Consider the following 20,586-nt stretch of genomic DNA (forward strand, 5'->3'; position numbering starts at 1 on the left):
CTGAGAAACTGGCAAAGGTCCTCCGTGCTGCTGCATTTGCAGGCTCGGCCAGTGAAAAGAGAGCAACTCCCACAACTGGTCTGCTCAGTCTGCTGCTGGAGGGGGGGCTCTGTGAGACACATGCACACGCACGCACACACACACACACACACACACGCACACACAGAGCCTCTGCTGCATCAGGAGGCAGAAGAGGAGAGTGTACTGGAGGAGGAGTAGGGCACAGAGGGACACACAGACTAGGAATACTCCAGTGGACAGAGAGGGACAGGACTCTAAGGAGACGTGTGTGTGCTAATATGCTGCCATGCTCCAAAGTGGAAACTGAGCATCAGGGAGTTTGACAGTGTCTCAGTGCATCTCCTCCATGTTAACTGGTAAGCCTATTAATTCCTATTAGTCAGGTATTTATTTTTTAATTATTACTTTTTAATAGACCATTTTCTTGTGATCCTGACTTAACATGAGTGCATGAAAGTTGTCTCTGATAACAGGACTGTCCTGGTGTCTGTCCCATATTCTGTGGTGCAGTGTATTAATTGAAAACACGATATTTAATGTAATATATATAAATATGTGTATATATATACATCTTCTGCTACACCACACAACCGAGCTGACAAAGTTACAAAGTGCACCCGTGACTCTTTGAAAACACTGAGCATTTTTTAAATGTCTGAAGGCAGAAGTGTTGTATGCTCTGTTGGGGTGTACACCCCTCTCTAAACCACAGTTCTGGTTTTCCATGACATCATGGAGAGGTTATCGCTCAAAGCAGCAACAAACTGACCTGATACAAGTCTGTGTTGACATTGTTTACCAGCTGTACCTTCACAAACAAATACAACAGTCAAATACTGTAAAATGGTACTATATTTATTTTCTATACTTCTCTATTGAATGTATCTTTCTTTCCAAAATTCATAATAAACTTATCTACACTGCTGATCATTCAAATACACAGCATAAAAACATAAATGCCTAATAATACACACACATCTTAGACACTGTTTGGAGCTGTTGTCATTAGAAGAAAACACATTTTAAAAACTTTTCTTACACTTATTGTCAGGAATGATGTGAATTAACTTGCTCACTGAGAACGGTTGTGTCACACACGCCGGAGCTTAGGTTTAACCAGGATTGTGAGAGCTTTAATCCACTCTTATTTTCTTTTATAGTGCGAAACACGTATGCAATGGCGCAAATAGTGGTGATTCAAAAATGTCTTGGCATCTCAAGGCACTTTCTGGTGGTCAGTGTGGCAACTTCGCACATGACTTGGAACGACCAAAAATAACAGATTAAAACAGTATCTCCTACTTGTCCATTACATTTCAAGCTTTGATATGTCAACAGTATGCAAAATAATTAACCACTAATGGCCTAAGAGGGCACTTTTGCTCAACACTTGGTTTACAACTCTTGGATTCCCTGCAGAGCTTATCTTGTATTTCACAAACCAGGTGGAATGAGCAAAGTGTGAGTGAGTGAGGGGGAGTGAGAGAGAGGTGTGGTCAGATATTAAGAGTTGTGAGCTCTTATCAGCAAAAAGGATCAGTGAGTTCTAATCTTTAACTACAAGTTAACATACCCACCGAGCAAGTGTTTGAATAAAACAGGTGTCGAGTTTGAATTGTAAGTGGGTGAATGAGCTACTAAGGCAGCAGTTTTTTTACGTAAATCAGGTGCTGCTACAGGTCCATCATCTCTGAAATGACCTGTGTTTCAGGAGGTGGTTAAGTTATTGTCAAAAGACTTTACATGATCAATTTTTCTCACCAAAGTCGGGCCCACACTAGAGAATAATTGGCTAGATTTCGGCCCAGTTATGGCCCTATTCCAAATTGTAAGTATTAAACATGTTTGATATTTACCACTTCAACAGCGATTGGGGGCGTGAGCACAACCCTGCAGTAACCAATAAGAGTGAGTTGACCGGAAAACGGATGTTTCTTACTTTTGTTCAGAACGGTGACATGGCTGCCCACAGCTGTAACTTGGACAAGTTCATTGCGTTTCTCAGCACAAAACATCGTGCGCACACACACACACACACACACACCAGCTACTGACTGATGAACACCAAATAGAGTCAGAATAAACACAACAACAACAAAAGTTACAAACTTTAAATTAGCTTCTTTTTTTAACACATGTATTGTTTACTGCATCTGTTCCTCTACTGCTGATGTTTATTGGGGGTATTTTGCTCTATGCATTTTATGAAACCTAAAGACTAATGCCTTCTCGTCTCTGCTCGTAGAAGAAATTTTGCTGAAGGTTGAGTCTGGTATTGCCTCCTCACCATCAGCCAGCAGCTGTGTTTTGCCAATTCTGCCCTTCAACATTCCACTAACAGGTTTTACTGTACATTTGAAGGGACGTGAGTGAAACTGACAGCTTTTTTACAAGCAGGATTATTAGCACTGCTTGGGGACAGGTCGGACATTGAGGGAGCTGAATCTGCGTCATATGTTGTGAGGGCCAAATCTGCTTAACCTACTTTAGTTTTGAACAAAATATCTTGGAATTGCTGGAACTGCAGGATAGCAGCTCTCTCTTTCTCCTTCTCTCTCTCTGTGATCCACTTTATAAGTCGTCAAATTTTCATTTTGCATCTCTTTCAGCACATGCACAGCTGGGCTCCATGTCATAAATGAAAGTTTTAGCTTCTAAACAAAGTGCGTAATTATCAATCAACAGAAAACTATAATAAGTAAATCTACTTTATATACAGTTAGCTACTTTATTCCATTCCTGCACAGCTCTTTTGATGAAATATTGCATTACTTTTTTTGACAACTGTTATTTTTATGTAAATCAACAGGAAAATATATCTAGAGGACACTTGTTAATATTGTATAAAGTCATATATTCTCTTAATTCCTAACCTGTACACTTCCTGTCTTCCCTGAGGGCACTGTTTACTTGTATATACTGAGCTCATTGCTCATTTATCTTCATATTGTTTTTCCTTGCACATATTCAATACTTTAATGTCCTTGTTTTTGTTTTCTTCTATTTTCTAACTTGTTGTGGTTTTTGGCTGCTGTAACACTGCAATTTCCCTGTGTGGGACAGATAATGGAATATCTTATCTTCTTGTCTATTAGTCTGCGTGAATCAATACTTAATTACAGCTGTCAAATAAATGTAGCGCATCAGAAAGATCAGAGGTTAGGCATCAAAAATGTATGTATTCAAAACTCCAGTGTGTAACATCTGTTGCCAAAACACTGATAGTTTCGATTCCACCCCGGACTTAGCCCACGCCTCAGGTTAGCCAGCAGAGTTTTCAGAAAAGACCACTCAATGTCCTCACTCATGTTTCAGGGAACTTGGGATAATCCCTTGACCTTTTTACTGCCATCTGACTTAACATGCAAACTGTTATACATCCACCTTCCCTTCATCAGCTTTAATGTATAACACATAACTCTGTGTCACCACAGACACAAAATCAAAACACAGCTGTACTGAGCAACACAGAATTGTGAGGCACTGATCGGCTGAATCGACATTGTGTGAACTCGTATGACAATGGTTTGGATGTAACACACAGTTGTTTATCTTGAAAAGTTACACTCTATAGCTTTAAGTTAACTACAAGTAACTCAACATGTGTATTAATGTAAATGTACATACCAACAAATACATAGTTTTAAGTTAAAGCAACTTAATTTCAGCTCCAGTTTTGTGTCCAGTCAGAGAAGATTTTTTCCATTTCTCTGTCCTTCTCTGGAACCTTTTCTAAGCAGCGTTCTTTTAAACTCTGCACTTTTTTTCCCCCTCCTGAAGTTTAAGGACATTAAGATGTGCTCAGAATATCAAGCAGTCCGCCGAGTTGTACCTCAAAAGGATAATTTGGTGATGGATTGCATCACGTTGAGTGTTGCACCTGCCATCCTGTGTCAGCCTCAGATTCATGGCCAGTGATCTCCGAGGAACACACTAAACCGTATGAGTGGGTAAAATACCAGAGCTGGCAGAAATGTGAGGGCAACGTGGCAACAAAACAAGGGCGATTTTGAAACTCATGGGGCCCCTGCTTCCCTTTAAAGCACAGTGTGACGAGAAAGTTAATAGGTGTTAGAGTGCTGTTAATATTTAACGGCTTCCCATGCAATATGCATGAACAAAGGTAACAATGTGTGTGAAAACGTTCCTAATGAACACAATTGCTTCCTTTTTACAAGCAATAACATGTGGCATGAACACAAAAAATTATTTCATTAAGTCTCCCCATGACATGGATTCTGGAGTCTGTGTACACTTAAGTGTTTCTCCTCTTAGTATCAAAAAAAAGTAACCTTTTAATCGACTGATTACATGAACCATGACCATAAAAGTATCTGAGACAACAGTAAAAAAAAAAAAAAAAAAATGCTACAAATGATTTAAAATCAAGTAATATAATGTTAAAATAGCAATTTTGTCCTAGCATCAGACGTCACACTGTTATCAGAGTTTATCAGTGTATGTGCGTGTGTTGACAATGCCTTTTCTATCATCAGTGCAGATTATGTGGAGGAGCTGACGTGTGTGATGGCCGGATTGGACCTGCAGGTTCCCATACACACAGATTTGTGTTACCATTACCTTCCAACCAAGCGGCCCAGCCCAAAGAACTGACCGCACTGCACCGCCCCCCCCTCCCCCTCCCTTTCCCTTTCCCTGGGCGTCCCTCAATCCTGGACCCACCATGGGAGGATGCTTCTCCAAACCCAAACCAGGTAACCAATACATTTTTTTCTCATCTCTCATCAGCAACATGTTTATGGAGTGAAGTTGTTCTGTAACACAACAGTAAAGCTCTCTTAATGTGATCGCATAACATTATAGAGATGCTATGTGCCTCTAATATGTGTGTTATATATACAATACCAGTCAAAAGTTATTTAATATACATATGGAATAATGTAGTAAACAAAAGTGTTAAAGTATATATATATGAGAGTATTTAACGACAAAGAAGAAAACTTGCCCCCTTGTCAATGTCAGTGCACCCTAATACAACAGGCCTGCAACAAAGCCCACTGTAGTTTATGTTGCCATTAAACTGTAGGTCGCTACACAAAGAAGCATTTCTGTTATTTAGTGTCACTGATTTAAGTGGACAACCGATAAAACAAGCCCTCAGTGACACTTCATCCTCCAAAATGACCACGAAATGTAATTTATCTTCTCTTATAACATTTTCAAAAAAGCAAACATTGTAATCTTCATAAGTTTCATAAGGAAGTAGATGATTTTGTAGGAGCTGTTCTAGCTGTGTTGTTGTAACTGAGGAAATCACTTGGTGTTGTTTTATGGCAACTGGCATCTGTATTGTTGCATCACTGGCTTCTTCTACACTGAATCATTCATCAAGACTGTATAAATCTTGTCTGTTCTCCTGCTGTGCATCCTGCCATTTGAAAATTGCAGTATAGGCCATCAAATTTCGACTAAATGTTCAGCCCTAGTTCTCAGTCATCCAGGTCATTGTATCTCCAAGAGTGTAGATACTGTTTAATCAGCCTGACTTCTTTTTTAGTTGTAGTGATGGTCGCAGTACAGCTTTATTTGCATTGTTAAAAGAACCCACAACTCACAGCATATGTCAAACAGAGCAGTTGCTTGACTGATAATATATCAGTAATATGCACTAACAGACAAATTAGTGTATATACTGTTTGTATAACCAGACTATGAGACGGATAATACCAGAAATTCAAAAGTTACAGGAGCTTGAATTTATCTGAACGCAATGTACAGTATGTATGTTTGAATGAACCTCATTCTCACAAGGAAATATTTAATAAATATTCCATTGTCATATTGTATATATTTGTCATTTATGATTAATTGGACATGGGAGAACATTACATGTTTGACTCAGAAGGAGATAACAAGTGATTTTAGCCGCGTTCAGCCACAGATGTTACAGCAGCGGCGGCAGGAGATTCTCTTCAGCTGTGGAAAGCTTTCTCTTTGTTTTCTCCTGCAATTGCTTTACTACTATGATTTTCCATTGATTTTAATTAAGACTCGCACAGCAGGAGAAAATTCCAGCCAGATTACTGTGTAAGAACCGGATGATCAGCACATTTTTCCAGCCCAACAGATAAAGCCGACTGCCACTGAAAAAAAAATAGGTTACACAACTATTTCTTAATGTTCAGAAATATAAAAATGACAACAGTGGTGCATCTCATGGCATCAATGTCTCCTCGCAATGTAACAGATCCATGGTGATTCAGGTGGGTTTTCTCTTTTTATGTCACATTCTTTTATGGAAAGCTCACTATTTATGGGAATTATGGCTGCATTTAAAGGGCCTCTTACGCTGTAAAAATCATATTTCCAATTAAGAGGTAAAGAAAGGAGTAGAGGAAGATTTGTAATTTGTTCATTTAAAATGTTGTGGCAAAAACATTTTCTTTCATATTAACGATTGAATGCATTCCCTATTGTGTATATACTATAAGACAGTCAAGATGTGTTTAAAATACTAGAAAATCAGATTTTATGTTGAAGGGAAAAAGGGTTACAAGTCTTAACTGGTTCTGCCTTCACCTGCTTCCTGCTTTCACAGAACTGTCAGATTCAATTTGTTCCAAAGCTGTAAACTTTCTCTCTCGCCTGAGCAGCAAATTACTCGTCTAAATCATTGTTATAACACAGGACAGGAATATAAGAATGGTCGATTATCTATTGTTGATTTGTAGCCAGTCTTGTATAAAGTACCTAAAAGGGATAAAACTATCTTACCAGAAAATGACTTTGGTAGAAGTAGAAGAAGAAGTTTAATCAGTCAGTAACGTATATGACATTTACATTTAATGTACTTAAGTTTTAGAAGTAAAAGTTTTAAAGAAGTGAGTTACAATTGAGCGATGGAAGCTCAGTGGTAGAGTGAGTCATCTTTGAAATGGAAGGTTGTCGGTTAAAATCCCGGCTTCACTAGTCTGTATATCGATGTGTCCTTGGGCAAGACACTTAATCCCACGTCGCTCCTGTCCACGGTGTAGGCAGCGTGTGTATGGGTATGAAAGTATGAATGTGTGAGTGAATGAATGGGTGAATGGTAATGTCTTTTCTTAAGAAAAGTGCCATATACACAGTAAATACAGATCATTTATCAGCTCTTCATCTTCTGATTTTATTTGGTCGTAACGAGTAATGAAGATAGATGAGGGAAATGTAGTGGAGTAAAAGTAAAAGTTGCTAGAAAAATAAATAACAAAGTACAGATATGTTACAACACTGTTTGAAGCAAACATTACAGATTTCTATTTGAGAGCGTCAACACAGCATCAACTAATATGACTTCAGTTTCAAATTTACATGATTGTGTGTCATGCAGTTGACGTCAAAGTGGAACTCTCTCTCCTGGATAAAGAAAAAGAGGTGGACGGGCTGTCACCGAACGGTAAAGCGAGTCCCTTTGCGGACTGCAGACTTAACGGAGCACTGGGACATGGCTCTGATGACGACTCCACCCCACTTCCCCCCTACCACAAACCGCGGGACTACGTGGAGGCCTCAGTCTGTCACGTTAAAGACCTGGAAAATGGACAGTAAGAATGTTTATTTCATCGCACATTCTCACACGTTCTTCCACGCAGAAGAAACTGAAAATAAAAATGAATGTGACTCCCACATTAGAGTGAAGTTAATGTCAAATTAATCAAGGATCCTGAAGAATATGTGAGTGTTTGTTGAAGTAATAACACACTAGTAGTGTGGCAACAGTATTGTGATAATTTGTTATAGGGAAGTAATATTATGGTTATGTTACACCATCTTACTTACAATGGAATTTCCAGCCTGTTAATTGTAATAAATGAATTATTTGTGAGATGGATGTAACCATACTGTCCCTGTCCAGTTAGTGTTTTTTCTGTCAAATGTGTGTGAAATTTGTTTTTCTTTGAGATTTTGAATCCAAACTCGGCAACAAAGGAGCACACACGTCTTTGTTTGTGTGTCTGACAGGATGCGCGAGGTTGACTTGGGAAGTGGCCGAGCTCTGTTGATCAAAGAACACGGCGAGTTCTCAGCCATGGGCCACAAGTGTCCACACTATGGAGCCCCCCTGGTCAAAGGTCAGTGGTATCTTCTCATGGCTTTAATATTGTTCATATATTTAATACACTCTCTCTCACTGTATCTCTGTCACAGCTGTCAATCACTGTGGTGTTCACTCACGTGTTGTGCTTCATCATCTATTTTCTTCTATAAATGGGAATATCATTTACAAAAATGATTTATTGAAGAAAACCTTCAATATTGTGACTGAGGCTATTCATTTCTCACAATAATATTGACTGATGTTATAAATCAAGTGAGAAGAAGGCTCATTGTCACATTGACTTCCATTCATAGAGTCGCCCCCTGGTGGCTAATTGCAACTTCCTAAGGTTTCACTTTTCAAACAGGAAGACTGTGACCATTTGTATGTGACATTCATACAGTTATTTGCTCTCCTTCCAGGTGTGTTGTCAAAGGGACACGTGCGCTGTCCGTGGCACGGTGCGTGTTTCAACATTGCGACAGGAGACCTTGAGGACTTTCCAGGACTGGACAGTCTGCCGGTCTTCCAGGTGACTCTCTCCACTTGTGATGTCTTCTAATGAAGTGGTTCTCAAACTTTTTTATGCAAAGTACCACCTGAGAAAATATTGAGCTCTTGAAGTAACATAAAAATACGGTGGTGTAAATAGACCGAGCAAAGTCAGCGACAGACTTTTCACAGGAGGCAGATTTATTCACAATAAGATAATTTGCTCTCTCATCATCCTCCTCTTCCTCACATATACTTCACATACTGGTGTAGTGACATTAGATTAAGATGGAGCAAGAGATAAGATGACTCTAATTATTCTTCTTTAATTTATTATAATTTTTGTGTTATTTGTTTCATTTTCTATGCACAATTTACAAAATTTACCATTAGAGGAATCTCGCCTACCACTGGTGGTACACGTCCCACAGTTTGAGAACCATGGTCCGAATGCATTTCCCTGCTCTTTCATGCTTGCTCTTAAGCACCTTTTAAGAAGTGTACACATGGCTCATGTCTGTTTGCTCCAGGTCAGAGTTGAAAGGGACAAGGTGATCATCCGCGCAAACAAGCAGGTAACATGAAAAGGAATGTGGAGAATTTATTCAGGGGGAAATAAATGGACCTCCTGACAGATCTGAGCTTTTCTCCAAACATTTCCAGGCTCTTCAGTCACAGAAGAGGTCAAAGCCCATGTCTCGATGTTCGGCAGTCATTAACTCCAGCACTGGCTTCAGCCATGTTATCCTCATTGGCTCAGGTCACTGTTTATTTGTCTCTCTTTCATTCACGTCCACAGCAGAGATGTGTTTGTATTTGTTTTTGTGAAACTGGTGATTGTGTCCACAGGTCCGGCAGCTCTGGTGTGTGCAGAGACACTCAGGCAAGAGGGCTTCACCGATCGTATAGTCATGTGCACCATGGACAGACATCCTCCATATGACAGGACTAAACTGAGTAAGGTTTGTACAGAGACCACGGCCACTTAGAGAACATTTTTACAACAACTTTGTAACACTGCTGCATGCAAATATAAAAAATAACAACGACAAAACTAATGTTATATATTTTGTTGATTATCGCATTTACATAAGCCTTAATGTTTAAGGCTGCTTGAATAGTGTGTAATGTTTTTTAACATATTAAAGAAATCTAGATTTATAAATCAAGTTATTTGGTTTTATTTTGGAGTTGAAGATTTGTTCACTTTGTGGTGTTTGTTCTAGGTTTTAAAAACCAAAGTCATTAAACACTTTTGTGATTTTACTGCCCTCTAATGTTAAGAAAACCAAGTGGTGCTGGTTTCATGTATATAACACAACTATAATTAATGCAATTTAGAGTGTTATTTGTATCAATAATAATCAAGCACCGGCTACTCCGAGATGGTGGAAGGGGTGGCCCAAAATTAAATTCTGCTTCAAATCCATATAAATTAGTATTTTTAGTCATGTGTTTTCTATAAAATATACTACACTACTGGTTATCCAGTGTGTTGTGGTTTGATTTTTCATTTTATTGTGTGTATTTGTCACTAATGGCTCACAACTATTTCCCTGCGCAGTCTGCCAACAAAGCTCTCTCCATAAAGTGCAAATGTACTCGGAACCAAACGAGACAACTGTTAGAATGATCCCACGCTGTTTCCCCTACATCATAAAACTAAGTCCTTTGAGAGGTTACATGCTGTGCGTTTAAAAGTAGAGGCATAACTCACTTTGCCATGGAAGTTACGTGAAAGACCAAAGACTGCACAAGTGCAGCTTGGGTCAGTCGTGCTAAAACAAGAGCTCCATAGGGAATAAACACAGTAGCAGCTTATAGTAGCTTTGAAGAAAGTAGGTAAACAGACTTTTGTGCATCCAAAATAATCTGATTTGAAACAGCTTTGAGTTCATTTGACATCATGTTCTTAGATAATTGGCTGATACCTGTCAAATGACAGTTGTTAAGTATCAGATTAAGTATGCAGATTATTGTTGGACTCTGAAGGACACAACTTTTAAAATAAGCCTCGGCACAATGTTTTTGTTGGACCACAAACAGAGCAGGGAATAGCTGACAAAAACAAAGGGAACACAAGATCCAGTCAATCTTTAGTCTGGAGATTTCTTCCTCAGCAAGATGTTCAAGGAAATGCAGCAATTAAATGTCTAATTGTCCGTGTGTGTGCTCTTAAATTGAGCAGGAAAGTGCTTGTCTTTGGAAAGGTCATTTTTGGATTGAGGGCTTTTTGTTTTATTTCTCACTGATGTACTTCGGCACTAACTGGCTTATACTTAGTCCCTAGACACCACAGCAGAGCAGCTGAGACTGCGCTCCATGGAGTTTCTGCAGGACCATGACATTGAACTGCTCACAGAGAAAGAGGTAAAAAGATGGTAAAGATAATGGTTAATGATGCAGGGACAGGTAAAAAGTGCTTATAGCGTAATGAGACATTTCAAGATTAATGACAGTTATAGTACTGTGCAAAAGTCCTTAAGGCACCACCAGCTTTGTTGTCGTTTGGATTTGAGTGATGTAACTGAAGGTTGGTCTTATGATCATCATCGTGTCAATGAGTTCAAATTATACAACATTGAGTATGTAATGCTCAGGCATGTCTTGAATAAACCTCATGTAATAGATCTTTTTCACAGCTGATATTTTTCGACATGAAATATTAGAACAAACACAGTTTTTTACCAATAACATTAATAAGGGTTCCACGGTTTGTGGTATTGTTCAAGTGTAAGTGTCAGTCACACTAAATACTTGACATTTTAACTAGAAGAATCTGTTGTTTTATTCTAAAAAAAAATTGTCATTTTAATTTAAACAAAAACCTGACTAACCAGTTTATTCCAGGCCGTGGCAATAGATGTGAAAACGCGATCTGTGACATTTGAAGACGGCCTCAGGATGGAGTACAGGAAACTTTTCATTGCTACAGGAAGCAAGTAAGCAAACCCTTTTAGTTTTTGTATAATACGCCGCTGTAAATATATATATATAAATGTGCAAACTTACACTTAAACTTCTTTTTCCTGCTTGAAAGACCCAGACCAATGAGCTTCAAGGGCAAAGACGTCAGCAACGTGTTTCATCTGCGGACGCCTGAGGACGCTAACAGCATAGCCAGGCTGGCCAACATCAAGAACGCTGTGATTGTGGGAACATCATTTGTTGGTGAGAAAAAGAGACACTTTTTCTTTTTCATATCACTCAAAACATGGTACAAATACAATTACATACATTCGTCAGGTAATAACTACTGAAAATAAAAGAAGAAAAGCACCTGTCGTCTTCCTGCACATGAGGTGGTACAATGTTTATATTTAATAAATCATAAAATCATATTTAAACCATAATATCCAGCTCAACAACACAACAACAATACTGAAAGTTGGTCCATAGTCTTTTATCGCTGTTTATTGATGAAATTTGAGCCCTATATTTAAGTATAATTTTTACTTAGAATTTACCTTAAACCTGCTCCACTCCCATTATGTTTAAAAAAGGGAACATATACAACACTTGTAACTGTGTTACTAATTAATTTGTGTGAAATTGTGCATAATTGTTGGCACCGACTGAAAAATGTATCATATAAATATGGAAATTGAGTTGAATTGGAAACAAGTGAGCTCTCTAAAAATGTAATCTTTCATTTCATGACATTTAAAATGTTAAGTATTTTATTTTTTCACTAAAATTCAAGCCATCATTATTGTCATTTTCATGAAACCACTCTGATTCTGGCTTTTCCACTTATTTTTCATATTCTTCATTTACCTGGTCCCTATAATCTTTGCTTTCAAATGTGTTGTTTGTATAGGAAACTTGTGCATATTTAAAACTTGGTTTTGACTATTTAACTGCCATTTTTCTAATTTTTCTAACACCTAATATTATTTTTGAATAGGTAAACCAGTAATTTCTGAGAGCTACGGTTGATATACCAGTCATAACTTTATTTGTTATTATCTCCCGTCCTGTGTGTTTCTGGTAATGACTGATCTCCAGTTTGTTTGTTTGTTTGTTTTCTGGTGTTTTGGCAGGTATGGAGGTGGCTGCAGCTCTAACTGACAAGGCCCACTCAGTCTCTGTCATCGGGATCGAGTCGGTCCCCTTCAAAAAAGCTCTCGGGGAGAAAGTGGGGAAAGCCATAATGAAGGTAGGAAGCACTCCAGGGAAATTAAGCTTTCAGAACACGAAGTACCTCATCAATAGGATCATCAGCATTTTCCCTATGAGAGTGAGAGAGAGTTTAAAAAAAACCACTAGTTAAAATTCAAGTCATGACTTTGTGGTCAATACTGCCACATAGGGGAGTGTAAATCGTCTCATTAGCAGTGACTGATCATGCAGACACATGGAAATTCAGGCGTGACTTCCTTCTTTTTTGCTGCTTTCATGTGTCTTTTCCTGTGACTTCTCTTTGTCTTTGTAGCTGTTTGAAGCAAACGGGGTGAAGTTCTACATGTTGAACGAGGTGTCAGAGATGATCGGCCATCATGGACAGGTATTCAGAAAGTGAGAGACACAGCATGACGTGATTCTCTGAAGCAAAATCCCCTCCTGTTTAATTTATGGAGAAGATGAGTCATGTTTGAAAACACATTCAACTAAATAAAGGCGTTTGAAAATAAGCTCCTACCTTCAAGGTCCCATTTGTAAGAATTAGTGACATCTAATGGTGAGACTACAGATTTTAAGAAAATTCTCTTTTAAAAGGCAGCTGAAGACCATGCGCTGTATAAATAAAGTTAACTTGCTTGCTAAATTGGTAACATTCAATTTCTGCTAATAAAAAAAAAAACACTGGACGTTTAAATTCCCTGAAAAGGTCACTGCGGCCTCGTATGTTTTTGCTCGTAGTAACAGTGCTTTGTGTTTCCTCTTACACAGCTGAAAGAGGTGGTACTCAATAGTGGGAAAGTCCTACGGGCCGACGTGTGCGTCATCGGTGCAGGTGATGTCAAACATGATTTGAATTTGTATGTTTTACCTGATTTTCTTTAACATGTCTTCTCTCATGCAGGAAGTGTCCCTGCAACAGGCTTCCTGAAACAGAGTGGCCTCCACATGGACTCCAAGGGCTTCATCACCGTCAACAAAGTATTCTGCAAAACTGTTCTGCACAAACAAAAGCTGCACACGGCAAGTGCTTTTGTTCTTTTTTTTGTGACTCATTTTCCACTGAACCCTCTCCCAGACGATGCAGACAAATGTTGACGGAGTCTTTGCTGGAGGAGACGTGGTGGTGTTTCCTTTCCCGCCGCGCAACAACAAGAAGGTGAACATCCCCCACTGGCAAATGGCTCATGTACACGGTAAGTGTGTTACAGTGGGAACCTGTCAAATCTTTATCTAAAGCTTTAGTTGTTGTGGTTCTGTCTATTTCGCCAACAAAAGGACACTTAGAGCTGTAGTATGTAACTTTTAAATGCTAACAAACACCCATTAGATTCAAATCTTGGTCAAATAAGTTCACACAATGCTGATTAAGCCTTAGTGCTCACATGGCAGCACCCATGGTAATTTGCCGTGGGAATGATACACAACTCCTTACATGGATATCCTGGGGGTGTGTGTTTATAGGTCACATATTAAGGCTTTAAAAAATGTGGGTTTTTCCGTCTTATGTGTTGTTTAGACAAACATGATTCATTTTATATCACATTTTTAGTAGTGGAGTAATAATTGTACAGAAGTTACAAAATAAACTGATTTTCTTCTCTTTGTTCATAAAAACAAGCCAAGTGAAATCTACTGCTTAAGAAACCTGGTTGTTTCGCTACTTGCCCCCGCCCACCCCAGGACTGCTGATGTACTCACACAAATGCTCCCTCAGTGAGATCTGCATCCTCAGACGAAAGATGCAGCATAAGTAATGTTACATTACCTCTGTTCATGAAAAACAAACAGAGGCAGAGAAATAACATTGAAAAAAATCACCAGAAGTTATGCACGACAGCTTTAATCTATAGATTCACAAATGGGTTTACAAATAAAAGCACTGTCAAAACACCACAGGCACCTGATGATACACCTGCACCCAATCAGAAGACAGCTACTATGATTTAACATGGTAATCCTTTGAGCTGCTTTTTTTTTTTTTGCATTTTCAAACTGACCTAACAGGAAGGGCGGCGGCTCTCAGCATGATGGGCCGAGCCTCTGAGATGAAAACTGTGCCTTATTTCTGGTCTGCCATGTTTGGGAAGACCATTCGCTATGCAGGTAGGTAGAACTCCCATCTGCTCTCAGTGTAAAGACACACCAAGACTATGGAGTTTATCAGTGATGGGAGGGAAAGATCACAGGTTGACTTGTGTGTTGATGTGATGGTGTTGTCTTCTAGCTGTCAAACTAAATGCCAAGACCTATTCCAAGAATGATGTGATGATGTGTTTTTCTCTGTTTTTGTGAAGGGTACGGGGATGGATTTGATGATGTCGTTATACAAGGAGATCTGGATGAACTTAGATTTGTAGCATTTTATACCAGGTAAAGTTTCTTCATTGTATAGCTGCTAGAAAATTTAAACAACAGCGTCCTGTAACGTCTAACCTTTGATGATAGTTTCTCAGTGTTTCTCTCTCGTGTCCCTCTGCAGGAGTGAGGAGGTGGTCGCGGTCGCCAGTATGAACTATGATCCCATTGTGTCCAGGGTGGCCGAGGTCTTAGGATCTGGAAAGACGATTAAGAAACGAGATGTGGAGTAAGTCCCAGACTTAAATCTGGTCACGGTTACAATAGCTGTTTATGTTCTTTAGGTTCACTCAGGTTTTCACTGTGAGGGGGAAAAACACGACGAGTTGAGGGGCTTGTGACTTTAATCACGTGCAGAGAATTACCCGAGACAAACTAGTTGACTTATGAGTCTCTCAGAGCAACAACAGCACCTGTTTTGTTCATGTTAACCTCATGTGGCAGCACTTTATTTTCTGGCTTATCCAACTTTATAATCGTTTCAATAATTATCACTTGGAAAAAAGTAATTATTTCTCATTAGAGAGGTCACGATAGAGGACATTAATTATTATTAATGTATATTTATGACAAAGAATCATTAGTTATAATATAATATAATTTGCATGCAGTATACTTAATATTTAATAATTGCTTTTTATATTTACAAATAATTCAAAACAAACTTGAATGAGTCACTGAATTAATGAATGTTTCTTGACTGTTAAAAATAAGTATAATATAATGCTTTTATTTTATATATATATATTTAATGTTCATATCAAATAGTAAGACAAATTTTATCATGACAGTAATATTATTTTATAACAATATCATTGACAAACAAACACTTCACAGCAATAATAACTAGCAGTTCACAGATGTATTTGGTCATGTAGTTGTTTTTTTTAATATTTAAGCTTTATTTATGCAGGATACATTTCATATATATATATATGATTTGTCTGTTGTGTTACTTTGTTCTGAGGCTAATTTGACTGTAGTGTTCTCCATGTGTTTTGTGTCTTTTTACTCCCAATAATGCAAACCAAAATAAGGATGCTAGCACGACTCGGCAAGTACGGAAACACATGAGCTTTTTTTTTTAAATCTTTTCCATTTCACTTATAACGACCACACAAAGGCAAAAAGGTATCGCTCTCATCGACATGTTAATGTACCTGTTTGTGGGTTTTTGTTTGTCTTGTAGGACTGGAGACATTTCTTGGTTGATTGACAAAGGCTCTCAATGACTTTACACCTGAATGTCCCCAAAGGACAAACCCCATGTCCGGTGGACACCTCACTATGGACACTAATGGTGCTGAGACACTAAGCAGCTATTCTTCTTTTTTGGACACAACTACACACTTTCCCTTATTTCTATCACTCTTTCTCTCTCTCACACACACATTGGGGACAGGACCATGTCTGCCGTAGGACCAGGACAACACTGAGACTTGCTTTTGTTCCCGAGAGACATTTGAACGTGACAAATGGAGCCATACGTGGTCCGAGTACACTGTTGTCATGCTTGTCTAAAAAAAAAAAAGAAAAAAAAGAAAAGCAATACTGGTTCGAGTCTCTGTGCTGCTGCTAGAAGATGCATCTACCTGTACACTTGTTTATAAAAGGCCAGGAACAGACATCTGCATTTTTATTTTGTACAAACAACATTGTGTTTATAGCTATAAAATCCTAAATGCACTGTAACAAAGTATGAACGTTATAGTTTGAGCTGAACCATTCTAATTTTTACATTTGGTTACTACACATACAGACACATGATCTGCATGGTATACAATAATATTACAGGAGAACTTCAGACACTGACACAAATACAGTACAGTAACAATATGGATATTATTATGTAATATTGTCTTATTTCTAATGCAATTTCCAGCTTTGTTATAACGTGGTCATTTTAATGAGGTTATATTACAGTAATACCCAGATAATAACTTGGAAATAACAATTACCATAACATTACCACGTTGTTACTGTACTTTAATGTTCAGTGTTACCATAACTTCAGCTGAAAACTGAATGACTCATTAACACACACACAGGTTGCTTGACTACGTACCTCCTCTTACTGGTTACCCTGCAAGTAGATTGCACAAAACAAAGGTTCAATAATACTTTAACTGATACACTAGTGCTTGCACAATACGCTCATGTAATTTCTGACAGATTTCACACAAAAAAAATTAAATAGCAGCTTGAGGTTATTTTTGATCTCTGTCACCTTAAAGTGTAACTAAACCCCTAAATCTTCCCAGTTTGGTGTTAAGAATTGTATAATTTCAACAAGTTTTTATAAGAATATCTACTGCCTCTCTGGTCAAACACCAGCTACTGCATTCAAATGTTGCCACTGGCTTTCTGAAGGCCCATTTATACTCTTTTGTTCGTTCATGACTCACAAAATGGAGCGATACCACTGGACATCTGTAGGGAGCAGTATAGAGTCAATTGTCCAATCAGTTAGGAAAATGACCAAAAACAAACAACCTACAGTTGCAGTGCACAAATTTAAAACATGCTGCAGGAGCTTTTTGGCCTATTATTATCCCTGCAACCAGAGAACGGAGAGCGACTGCCAGGCGGTCTGTCTTTACTCACTCGCACTGTGGTTTAATTCAAGCAAAACAAGTTGTCAAAAGTCGCGTAGGCGGACATACATAAATATGAGTGATATTTACTGAACTTAAGTATCAAAACTCATGAAAATGGAGTATAAATGGGCCTTTAGTCCTCTTTCATCACCCTCTTGTCCAACCAGCACGAGGCTTGTTGTCCCAGACTCCTCCCCCTTTTAATAACATCAGAGCTGTCGCTTTGTCACTGTTCTCTCTTCACCTCTTGAAGCACGTATGAACGCTTGAGCGGCGAGACTCACCGAGCACATCACGCAGCTGCAGATTTTCACAACCAGACCACGCCCCCTCACCCTTTTCCCTCACAGCCCGCTGCTTGGCATTTTTCTAAATCAAGCACTGGTCAGATTTATCTTTGGAAGTAGGAGTTTAGTTACCCTTTAAGAGAAATTACTTGTTACTAACTCAGGGAACTGAGGTTTGTGGCCTGGACGTACGACACTGGGGTTACTGGTCCTTTTTGAAAGCAGAAATGAATTTGTTGCTTTAATATAAATATATATATATATATATTCCAGTTGTTGAAATACCACTGGCTCTCTCATCTTTGTTCAGAAATGCTTGTTATGTGCTTAAGGATTTAAAACAGGGGCCTGATTTTATCCTGGTGTGTGGATAATCCCTGACTTGGCGTCTTAAAAAGCATTGTTCTTCCAACAGGGAATCCTGTAATGACATTTTTATAACTAAAACTAAAACTTTGTCTTCCAACAACATACACTCAGTACTCAGTACTTAAAACATCAACTTCCTCTGTTGTTTGTGCAGTATTTGTTACTTTATCAACCACAAAGACAGGAAATGTAGAAAATGTTTAATAATACATTTTGAAGGAAGGGTCAGGATTCATTTGTGGAGAATTCACATAAACCAAGTGAAGTTTGAATAAGTTTATAAAGTTTGAGTCCAGGATACAGACATAGAAAATGATTTGTGGAAAAAAAAATCACATAAATATTAATGAACACACATTTCCAACATTTATAAATGAAATATCTCTATAAATGTTATATAAAAACACTAGCGTTCATCAGCCTGAAGAGTGTATCAAGGATTTAAACAGGATATACCAGTTCCACTTTTTCTTTCCCAATACTGATACCACACGGTCAATATGACTTACTAAGTGCTCTTCTTTCCCAATTTGAAAGCTGGAAGCAAAACTCAATGAATCTTAACTGACAGTGGAAAAATACTTTTAATGACTGAGATGACTGTGACGCTGGTGTGGCCAATACATGACCCGACTTAAAAAGACTTAAAAGTGTCTGTAAGATAAAAAGTCATCTGGTATATCAGTTTTGGTACATCCCTGAAAAACACCTGGTGAAGGCTAATAAATATTCCCTAAAAACACGATAAAACGGCTTCAGCTGACGTGACGGGGTTCAGTGCTAGTTAACAAAGCCTCAGACTTCACAACAATGATGTCTGAACACAGGCCTTTTTTTTTTTTGCAGCTTTAAGTCCCAAGGTTTGACTGCAGGAGTCATTATCACAGTACCGATTATTGCAGTTGCTGTTAAAGCTGTAGTGCGTAACGTTTAAATACAAACAAATGTCTGATAAAAGTCTATCAGCTCTTCATGACTCTCTGGCCTCCTTTACACCCGACATTAGAATGTGTTTTCTGTGATCAGATAGTTCTTTACCACATGCATTTACACCTGGTATTAACATGCTTCTCCGGTGTCCACATTAAGATCTGATTGCAAGTCGTGCAATTGTATGGACTCCGCTTCGCTTTCTGAAGCAGGGGAAGAAGTCGGCTGTTGTTAATAAAAGCAGAAAAGCGACAAAAGGGGCCGTTGTTAAGCTGTTAACACATTTGTGCTGAGTCATTTAAAGGAAATAATTCTCCACCTGTGTCACAAATATTGCTCTCCCAAAAAGAAGAAATAAACAGCCCTCAACATGACAACTTTCCTTTTTACATTTTTTCAAGTCAGTGCATAGTGACTAGGTACCGATTCCCATCCCTAGTTTAAATCTCATATTGCCTGGCGACATTCCCATGCGGGAAGCAATTTCTTTTTTTTCCACGTCAAGAGTCTATTTTCAGATGAAGTATATAAATATTTAGAATAATAACAATAAGTTTCTGTTCACAGAGAACAAACAGAAGCAGAATAACAACAAAAATCACTAAAAGTTATGCACTGCAGCTTTAAGAGCTTTAACGTAAAGGTCCAGTGTGTACAATTTAGGTAGAATTCTTTTTAATTTGGCAGAAACTGAAGATAAAATACTCTTTTATTATTTATTAACTGGATTGTAAGCGTTCTTGTTTTATGTTAATATCAGGAGTCAGGTCCGCTATATAGGGGCCGCCATGTTGGACCACCAAATCTTACACACTGTACCTTTAACAGTATAGAATAAAAAACACATTCTGGCATCGTAACATGACAGACTTTAGGACTGTGCGGTGAAACTTCATGTCAACGATGACGTCAAAGAAATGTGTTGATAAAAACAGCTGCGATTGGAAGAAAATGTTTCCGTTTGTAAACACCATCATTTATACGTACAAAAATTTCATATTCACATTTTGATAAACGGCTACAATCACAGTTTCTCCTGAACTCAAAGAGAGAGGCACTTTTTTTTTGTTGAGACGGTAAATGTGGCAGTGATCTCGTCTGGACCGGAGGATTCACCTGCAGACTGAGAATAACACACACACACAGAAAACCCTGATTATTTGTTTCACTGATTCCTTTTAAAAACACACAACAATGCTGCACTGAGCAGAACTTGGGGGACCTGGGGTCAGAGGTCATATTCTGCTGCACACTGCTGGAGGTACCACTCGTACAATTTTCCCTGAGGAACAAAATGAACAATGCGATTCAAAATTCTGAAGTTTCAAATCTGACAAAAGAAAATAATATTTTGAAATTAACTTAGTTTTTC

General features: G+C 38.4%; 2 protein-coding genes across 5 annotated transcripts in view; one reads left to right on the plus strand and one right to left on the minus strand.

Moving 5' to 3' along the window:
- On the plus strand, window positions 1–19,255 carry LOC131463676 (apoptosis-inducing factor 3). Of its 2 annotated transcripts, XM_058635546.1 has the most exons (21): window positions 1–377; window positions 4,518–4,736; window positions 7,352–7,565; window positions 7,984–8,093; window positions 8,482–8,591; window positions 9,082–9,126; window positions 9,215–9,311; window positions 9,401–9,513; window positions 10,835–10,921; window positions 11,402–11,493; window positions 11,592–11,722; window positions 12,595–12,710; window positions 12,987–13,058; window positions 13,445–13,508; window positions 13,578–13,654; window positions 13,752–13,869; window positions 14,681–14,779; window positions 14,971–15,046; window positions 15,156–15,260; window positions 16,069–16,089; window positions 16,221–19,255. In XM_058635546.1, exons 2-21 carry the CDS (start codon window positions 4,706–4,708, stop codon window positions 16,261–16,263), a joined length of 1,821 nt encoding a protein of 606 aa, XP_058491529.1. In that variant the 5' UTR covers window positions 1–377; window positions 4,518–4,705; the 3' UTR covers window positions 16,264–19,255. The 2 variants fall into 2 exon arrangements, with proteins under 2 accessions (XP_058491529.1, XP_058491530.1); XM_058635547.1 differs by lacking the exon at window positions 16,069–16,089 and having other exon boundaries at window positions 4–377.
- The window catches only part of si:dkey-98f17.5 (uncharacterized protein LOC569123 homolog), an 11,917-nt gene continuing 9,803 nt past the window's right edge, over window positions 18,473–20,586 (minus strand). The window contains exons 12-13 of one of the 3 annotated variants that reach the window (XM_058635552.1): window positions 20,437–20,496; window positions 18,473–20,337 (exon numbers count right to left, since the gene is read on the minus strand). In XM_058635552.1, the coding sequence (XP_058491535.1) occupies window positions 20,443–20,496 (54 nt within the window). In that variant the 3' untranslated portion in view covers window positions 18,473–20,337; window positions 20,437–20,442. Of the gene's footprint in view, window positions 20,497–20,586 lie in introns of all 3 variants that reach the window. The other 2 variants (XM_058635551.1, XM_058635550.1) reach the window with 2 other exon arrangements.

Source organism: Solea solea, chromosome 8 (assembly GCF_958295425.1).
Source record: "Solea solea chromosome 8, fSolSol10.1, whole genome shotgun sequence".
Classification (NCBI taxonomy): domain Eukaryota; kingdom Metazoa; phylum Chordata; class Actinopteri; order Pleuronectiformes; family Soleidae; genus Solea; species Solea solea.

Coding starts and splice junctions, on each gene's coding strand:
- LOC131463676 (XM_058635546.1), top strand. CDS start 4,706: ATGGGAGGATGCTTCTCCAAACCCAAACCAG. Junction 14,780..14,970: donor GAAGACCATTCGCTATGCAG/GTAGGTAGAACT, acceptor GTTTTTGTGAAG/GGTACGGGGATGGATTTGAT. Junction 15,047..15,155: donor TTTGTAGCATTTTATACCAG/GTAAAGTTTCTT, acceptor GTCCCTCTGCAG/GAGTGAGGAGGTGGTCGCGG.